The sequence below is a fragment of the Triticum dicoccoides genome, chromosome 3A (assembly GCF_002162155.2).
Source record: "Triticum dicoccoides isolate Atlit2015 ecotype Zavitan chromosome 3A, WEW_v2.0, whole genome shotgun sequence".
NCBI lineage: Eukaryota > Viridiplantae > Streptophyta > Magnoliopsida > Poales > Poaceae > Triticum > Triticum dicoccoides.
This window is the reverse complement of record NC_041384.1, coordinates 644,087,740-644,096,394: the sequence shown is the minus strand read 5'-3', so window position 1 is coordinate 644,096,394 and position 8,655 is coordinate 644,087,740. Positions and strand designations below refer to the sequence as shown.

Genomic DNA, 8,655 nt, shown 5'->3' with positions numbered 1-8,655 from the left:
AAATTTTCAGCCGGCGAAGAATAGCAAACCCGCTAAATTTTTCTTAAAGCAAAAGATACATGGCAGTGCCCTAGCCACGTCGGGCCCAACATCAATGTCAACCAAAAAATACAAAAATCAAGCCGGCGGGGGGCGGATTCGTAACTTCCGCTGGCCAGGCAAGGCCTGCCGGCAGCGCAGGACCCAAACGGCGCCTCGCGCAACGTGCCCACCTGTCAGATTCCAGAACAGGGCAACGAGCAGCCGCCTTCTTTTTCTTTTCTTTTGCCGAAAAGCCCCTCGAAGAATTCCCCCGTTCGCACGCACGGTGGAGAAACCGCAACGCGCTTGCCCAGAGCTGTGCCCGTGCCGCCGCTATGAATGTTCCGCCGCACCTCCAGCTGCCCGCATTTTACTAGTCCTCCTCCAACCCCTCCCCCTCCCCATCCTCCCAGCGGCTGCGGCGAAGGCGACAAGGAGCCGCCGAGGCGACCGTTGCCCCGTTGTCGCCTCCAGCTACCCCACCCACCTGCCCGCCCGCACGCCACGCAGCCGCCGCCCGCCGGCCACCGGATTCGCCGCTCTCCCCTTTCCCTTTCAGGTGGGTGGATCCGTCGTCGGTTCCTCTCTTTGGTGCCCCCCTCGTCTCCTCCGGGTTCGCTCCTTGCCTCATTTGCGTCTGGCCGCGATCTGAGTTGCGCAGGACGCTGGTTCTGAGGAAAAAGAGTTGATCTTTGGCAGGGGCTGGATTCAGCCGGGTGTCGGCGGCTGTTCTTGGCGCCGTCGCGCCGCGGCTCGGAGTTCGCCAGAGGGGAACGCCGCGTTCTTTGCCGGATTTGACCCGGGGAATTCGCTGCCTTTTAAAAGTCCCAGCACCGGCCTGGATTAGATTTGGTCAGAGGCGACTCTGACGCGAGGGGAATTCTTGCCGTTTCTTGATCTCAGCCGGGTCAGGGGACTCCGACTGGCTACCCGAACGTGAGGAAGGCGAGGAGGTCCTCTACTCTACTCTAGTCCTCCCTGCCACAACCAATTCGCGTTGCTTCAGCCCAGTCTGATCGAAGTCCAAGGGAGTCCAGTTCTTGGAACTGCCGTCGTAGCAAAGAGGGCGGACAGTTGGAGTTGCAGTTGTGCCGTCTCACCACATTTGGATCAAAAAGCTTCGGGGGCCTTCTGAGGGAGGAGGAGAAGGATGGGGGTCATGTCGCGGCGGGTGCTGCCGGCGTGCAGCAGCCTCTGCTACTTCTGCCCCTCGCTGCGGGCGAGGTCACGGCAGCCCGTCAAGCGCTACAAGAAGATCATCTCGGAGATCTACCAGCTGCCCGCGGTATGGCCAATCCCTGCCTGCTAGCATTCCAATTTTCTAGTCATGGTAGTGTGGTTCTGCATGATGGGTGTGTTGCATTCAAATGTGTGGGAGTTTGCTAATTGAACTTTGCAATGCTGCCTCAGGATGGAGAACCGAATGACAGAAGGATCGGGAAACTCTGCGATTACGTCTCGAGAAATCCAACCCGCATACCAAAGGTAACACATTCGGCATCCTCCCTGCTTTTCTTACTATATCGTGTGGCCTCTAATAATTGTCACTGGATCACTACACATTGAAATGATGCTTAGCTAGTTGCCTGTTAAGGATTTTATAGCTATGTTTTGAAGATGGAACTGAATGAATGTCAGACTTTGTAGAAGCGGAATTAATTTTACTCTTATTTTCCTGAACAGATCACAGAGTATCTTGAGCAGAGATGCTATAAAGAACTGAGACATGATAATTTCACCCTGGCCAAAGTTGTTCCATGCATATATAGGAAACTTCTGCGTTCATGCAAGGAGCATACGTAAGTGCAAATATTGTTTATTCATTGACGCATTTGTGACTAATCTTGGCTAACAGACCGGTTTCTTATTCAGACCATTGCTGGCCACAAGCACATTGTGTATTGTTCGCACTCTTCTAGATCAGAAATCAAGTGATGATTTGCAGATCCTGGGCTGTCTATTGCTTGTTGACTTTCTCGATGGACAGGTTATTAACGTAACACGTACCAACTTAGATTTAATTTATTTTCTAGGTACTTGCCATCTGCTTATTTTTAAATTGAATGTTTATATAGGTTGACAGCACGCATATGTTCAGTTTAGAAGGCATGATACCAAAACTATGCAAAATTGCTCAAGAACTAAGGGAAGATGACAAAGGGATCCGCCTTCGATCTGCTGCACTCCAAGCTCTTGCTTCAATGGTAAGACAATCTATTGCTTAATTGTTCTGATGAGAAAGGCAAGACTGTCGTATGTTTGCCAGTCAAGGCTTATATTTTACAATTGTGTTAAACCAGGAATAATCATGTCGAACAAATGAACTAATTACCATTTGCATCTACTCCCTCCGTCCGGAAATACTTGTCATCAAAATGGATAAAAGGGGATGTATCTAGACGTATTTTAGTTCTAGATACATCTCTTTTTATCCATTTTGATGACAAGTATTTTCGGACGGAGGGAGTATTATACAATTTCACATGCTTCATAAATATGAACTTTTGTACCTCAACTATATGTTTTCAAGGTTTTCAACAGATAACGAGACATTATTATATAGGCTCTATATCCATCTTTCACTTTCGGTGGAACAAATACAATTTTTGTGCATCGTGCTGATATCGTGCAGTGCTATGTTCTGTCATAGTAGTACTGTACTTTGTAACAAAATGTAAAGATAAAATAATAATTCATGCTTATGTTTCTGCATTACCGGTCCTTCCCAGCAAGTACGGTCATAGGAGTAGGAGTGATTAAACTGGGAAAATTTATTTTATATCACAGTCTGACTGTTCGACCACTTGTAACCTTTACTTTCTCTGCATTACTGATTCTTCCCAGGAAGTAATATCATAGGAGTAGAAGTGATTAAGTGTAGAAAATATATTTTCTATTGCATTTTGACTGTTTGACCACCTGTAATCAGGTCGAATACATGGGTGACCACTCGCATATCTCAATGGAACTTGATGAAGTAAGTCCTTATTGCCTTTTATTTTATGCACGCTGGATACTTTCTTTGTTATTTTTATTTCCTGTATGGATTTCTTATGTAGTAGAATTGTAGAAATAGGATCATCGATTAGTGGAAAGAGATATAATTATAATCAAAGTTCAGCGAATTCCGAAATAGCATGTCTACCATACTTAATACAGTAAGAGTACACTAATTTTAATTCGAAGTGAACCAGAAACAACCATTCATGAAGCAAAATGTTAGCATAGATGTTTCAGCTCAAATAGCATCTCAGACTGGCTATCTAATTAATTTCCAATTCATTCTTGAACCCAGGTTGTCTCAGTGATAATAAGCTGTTATGAGGCTAATCAAACTCTCTCAATAAAAGAGGTCGTCAGATTTCAAGATGATGATGATTTGACAATGTTGGCAGTATCTGGGCAAAATAATGCCAAAGTGGCAGCTGATACAATGTGAGATCTTCTGCTCATTAACATTTTTAGATAGTAATGCGCATTTTTTTATCTCTTTAATAATTTTATGTGTTAGCAGGGCTGCATCTGAGAATCCAGCACACTGGGCAAGGGTTTGCTTGCGTAACATGGCCAATATTGCAAAGGAGGCAACAACAGTGCGGCGTATTCTTGATCCTCTGTTTCGCCTTTTCGATAGCCACAATTACTGGTCTCCTGAAAGTGGGGTTTCCCTTTCTGTTCTACAAGAAATGCAAACACTGATGGACAAATCAGGTGCAGCAATTTTCTCCCATGTAATTTCTTCGCTTGTTTTTCCCTTTCAGTGTTGCTTTTCAGTTGGAAGCATTGAGAGAGATTGAATACTCCGTTGAATCTTGTTTTTATAATTGCAGGGCAAAATGGCCATTTGCTGCTATCTTTTACTATAAAGCACATTGATCATAAAAGTGTTGCCAAGATGCCCGCCAAGCAAATAAGCATTGTAAAAGTTGCTTCTCATCTTGCGAAGCAGGCAAAGTCGCATGCATCGGTAACAATAGCGAGTGCAATCAGCGATTTAGTAAAACACTTGCGAAAATGTATGTACCGTGCTGTTGAAGCATCAAATGCTCAAGCTGATATTGACAAGTGGAACAGTGAACTTTATGTGGCCTTGGAGGAGTGTCTGGTGCAATTGACAGAGAAGGTTGTTGTAATCTTTCGGCACTTAATTACATAACTATTTTCCTGCTTTAGCGTATAAATCTGTAAGAAAAGTTTTTTGTTGTGCTGATTAGGTTGGGGATGTTGGTCCTATTCTTGACATGGTCAGTGTAATGCTCGAGAATCTCTCGTACACTGCCAACATCGCCAGGACAACAGTGTCATCTGTTTACCGCACAGCACAAATAGCAGCTTATGTGTACAAGTCATCATACAACCAGAAAGTAAGTTTTTGATATTTCCATTACTGTAGAGAAATGATTTAGAAGTAGGACATCAATATTAATTGGCATTTCCTTGTACATGACTCAGGCATTTCCAGAAGCTTTGTATCACCAGCTTCTCTTAGCAATGATGCACCCAGACAATAAGACAAGGATTGGCTCACACCGTGTTTTATCCACCATTGTCGCGCCTTCGTTGTTATGCCCATGGTCAGCCATAGGTTTTCCTGTCCCAATGAAGGTCAATGGGTCGCAGAGTGTGCTTTTGTTGGCATTGTCAGCTTTCTCTTCTGAGACCATAATGGATGAACTGCAGTCTAAAAGTAGGATCAAGGAATCCTTGCAGGAAAACGAGAAACCAGAAGCTGCGGTAAGTGCTGAGAATGGATATGCACATACAGAACCAAATACAAGGCAGTCTTCAGGGAACCCATATTTCAACGATCGTCTTTCCACTTTTAAAGATGTATGAAGTCCAGCTAGTATTATTAGTATTTTACTATTTTTTACCTTGGGAGTTTTTGACCATACAACTGATACATCTTATTTTCCTTACATCTGTGAGCAGAACTCAAAGTTAATGAAGTTGAACAATGGCCAACTTGTTCTTCTTCTTTCATCTATTTGGAGTCAAGCATCCCTCGAAGATAACTCACCTTCAAATTTTGAGGCAATGGGCCATACTTACAATGTTGCTTTATTGTGTTCGAAAGCAAAAGTAAGTCAAGCTTCGTACAATATATTCTTGCTACCCACTATTGAAGAAGACCATATCTCAAATAGAGGAATTTGTTCCTACCCCCTTGTGGACTATTACCACATTCTAGAGCTGTTGTCAGTTAGCGCTTTGAGATCCTCATTTTAAACCTCGGTAATACCAATTGTACAGTGCTCCCATGTCTAAAACAGGGTCAATGTGGTCTATATTAGTTCATTTGTAATGCATAACAACTAACATGCATTCCAATGGATTAGTAGGTAAATATGGATTGGTCCATCACAGAGAGCATCCAATGGATTAGTAGGTAAATATGGATTGGTCCATCACAGAGAGCATCCAATGGATTAGTAGGTAAATATGGATTGGTCCATCACAGAGAGCACAGTGCTGCATAGTGTAGAGACATAAAATATGTGAATCTTCAAGATAGATAGTAAGGTTATAGCCTGTCCGAGGCTGCTTATGATGACCTTGAAATGATTTCAGATTTATAAGGCTATTGCTTTGTTCTGAAACCGCTGGAATGATCACATCACACAGTTGGAATCCATTGAGTCACTTTAACCAGTATTTTGCACACCATTTGAATTTGTTCTGAAGGCACTGGAATGATCGCGGCACACAGTTGGAATCCATCGAGTCATTTCAACCAGTATTTTGCACACCATTTGAATTTATCTACAAGATATAACTTTTGTATATTTTATTGATGTTGGAAGCATGAAACTTACTTTAAATTCTTAGAATATTGAACCAGAGATACCATCATGTTATGTACTGTTTAATTGACCAGTTAAGTTTTATGACAGACCTCCAGTCATGTGGCACTAGTTCGATGTTTCCAGTTGGCCTTTTCTCTCAGGAGGTTGTCTCTGAACCAAGATAGTAAGTTGCTGCAACATTGCCTCTCAAACCAAACAGTTGTTCCCTTTTTATTTTTCTATTAAAAAACAAAAGATAATGTCCTCCATATTCGTATGCAACATATTTATAACAGTATAGCAGTTGAATTCACGGCTTGATCTCATATTTTTCTTTTTCCACTGTAAATGAAGATGTTGTGCAACCATCTCGGAGAAGGTGTTTGTATACAATGGCATCAGCAATGCTTATTTTTTCAGCAAAAGTTGCTGATATTCCTCAGATAACCCATCTTGTCAAAGCCGCAGTGCCAGAGGAAATGGTTTGTTGATATCCACCATGTGAATATTTCATTTGGATGGTCTACCCGCAATCACACATAGGTCTGTAATTAGTATGAGCTATAATGTGCTTTGTTAATTTTGCAGGTTGATCCTCATCTTTGCCTGATTGATGACTGCAGGCTCACTGTTACTTCTGCACAATCTTCGAACAGTGAAATGCTTTACGGTTCTGAGGAAGATGAAAGTGATGCACAAGTTTTTCTTTCAGCTGTAAATAAGGATGATACACAGTTAAAAGACAATGTGATATCCCACTTCAAGAGAAAATTTGAAAATTCACCAGAGGTGTGTAGATTTAGATTTACTTGACCGCTCTATTTCTGTGATTTAGCTAGCTGTTCAGAATCAAGAACATAACTGATAATCTTACAAATTGCAGAAGTTTGATGGGATAGAAGAACAGCTTCTTCAAGAGTTCTCCCTAGATGATTCATTTCCTCTTGGTGCTCCACTATTCATGGAGACGCCACACTCTTGTTCAATGTACGCTGAAAAGGACGATCACTGTTTTGATGAGGTCTGTACTGATCGTTTACAAATACTTGATTCTGAGTTATTATGATTTGGTAGTGCTGTTATTTCCTAACTTTTTGGCTACATGTCTTCTGACTTCAGGATGTTATTCCTTGTGAGATGGATGATGACGATGACATCGTCTTTGAACATAGTGGATCGCAGTCTGACAGGAAAACATCAGGATCTATGGCTTCATCCGATGTTCTAAACGTGAATCAACTGATGGAATCCGTATGTATCAATCTCTAAAACAATGGCACCTGAAAACCCCTCTGTTCTCTTATAAACGTGCAGCCTCCTCATCTGTTTGTACTTGAACTACTTGCTGCCAGGTCCATGAGACAGCAAGGCAAGTTGCTAACATTCCAGTCTCCACCAATCCTGTGTCCTATGACCAAATGAAGAGCCAATGTGAATCCCTAGTAATGGAAAAGCAGCAGAAGATGTCTGTTCTCATGAGCTTCAAGCACTCGAGAACCGATTCGCGTAGCTCAATCGGGGAAAACGGACCGGAAACAAATGAGGCACGTGTCCTCCTGTCAGACGTTCTTAACCTTAAGCTAAATCCAGGCATCTTGTCAGTTTCTTAAACTTGATATTTCTGAAATCATGACTGACGTCTCATTGCATTTTGCAGTCATCTGCTCAATCTGAACCTGAGTCACATTTGACAAGAAAGGACTACATGCGGCGCAACGATTCGACATCCAGCGATGACCGCTCCTTCAGGTTGCCACCTGCAAGCCCGTACGACAAGTTCTTGAAGGCAGCTGGACGGTAGATCCGTGCAATGGTGTGGAACCTGACAAACTGGTTTCCAAATCTGTATACAGAACTGTTTGCAAATTAACATGTCTTTTAAGTTGATTCTTTCTGCTGTTTTTTTGTTCTCTTTCTGGGTTTTCTATTCTTTGAGTGTACAAATTTTCGACAAGGTGTACAAATTTCTGTTACCGTTGTAGGGTCCCAGAATAAATGGAAAGTGTAGTGTCTGAGTGTATGTACTTTTTGCGGGCCAGAAAAGAAAATGACCACATTGTTGTCATATATTTTTTAATGTTTTTAATCTGTGCTTCTTGTCTGATTTTTATATTTATCATTGGTACCTGATTAATCTGCATCACTATGATTAGTCACCATCTGACTAGAAATACTATCCACGAGAGGAGGGGGGTAGCAGTTGGAAAAGAAAAAGCTTGCAAAATGAAACTGCCATATGCCTTAGATATTGAGTCCAGTAATTGAGGAAGTATAAGAACAACTCAAGCAGATTCGACAGAAGCACCCGTACCGCTCCCATAATTACCGCCATATGGAGGCTAGGGTGTAAAAACCACTCTAGCAGATTCTCCAACCTTGGCTCAGTCGTGTGCAGGCAGCTCCATGTTTACCTCTAGCATATGATTGGTTTGCTATCAATATTAGGTTACATGATAAAGTATGAAAGTTTTTGTATTTTGTGTTTTGCGGGACTAACAAGCGAGCGGAACCACCACCACATCATCATCAGAGTAATTTTCAATTGGGAAATGATATAACCTATGATTGTTCTAACACTCAAATTACAAAGGGACATGTCTGTACCCGACCGACCGGCCGAGTGTTGGGCCAGTCGCGTGCGGGACGTGCGGTTCCCTTTTGATTGAGGGCTCTTTATTGTGCCACGTCACACGGCCCCACCCACGTATAGTTCGCTCCTTATCCCCCCTCCACCGTTCTTCTTCCTCCCCTAGCTACTTCTCTCTCTCTCTCCATCACGAGATGTCATGGGCGCTCGCCCAATCTCCTCTTTGCCATGACCGGCAAGCCGATGGCAACCGCTCGTTGT

The 8,655-nt window shown here is 42.8% G+C and overlaps 1 protein-coding gene across 3 annotated transcripts; it reads left to right on the top strand.

Moving 5' to 3' along the window:
- Positions 1–384: 384 nt before the first annotated feature.
- On the top strand, positions 385–7,893 carry LOC119269859 (protein SEMI-ROLLED LEAF 2-like). 3 transcript variants are annotated; one of them, XM_037551784.1, is made up of 20 exons: positions 387–580; positions 721–1,306; positions 1,432–1,506; positions 1,705–1,820; positions 1,894–2,008; positions 2,097–2,225; positions 2,951–2,998; positions 3,317–3,456; positions 3,536–3,732; positions 3,852–4,144; positions 4,236–4,385; positions 4,474–4,851; positions 4,954–5,103; positions 5,916–5,991; positions 6,162–6,289; positions 6,396–6,596; positions 6,691–6,828; positions 6,927–7,058; positions 7,160–7,351; positions 7,465–7,893. In XM_037551784.1, exons 2-20 carry the CDS (start codon positions 1,172–1,174, stop codon positions 7,606–7,608), a joined length of 2,937 nt encoding a protein of 978 aa, XP_037407681.1. In that variant the 5' UTR covers positions 387–580; positions 721–1,171; the 3' UTR covers positions 7,609–7,893. The 3 variants fall into 3 exon arrangements, with proteins under 3 accessions (XP_037407682.1, XP_037407681.1, XP_037407680.1); XM_037551783.1 differs by having other exon boundaries at positions 387–634; XM_037551785.1 differs by having other exon boundaries at positions 385–1,306; positions 4,474–4,755.
- Positions 7,894–8,655: the final 762 nt, after the last annotated feature.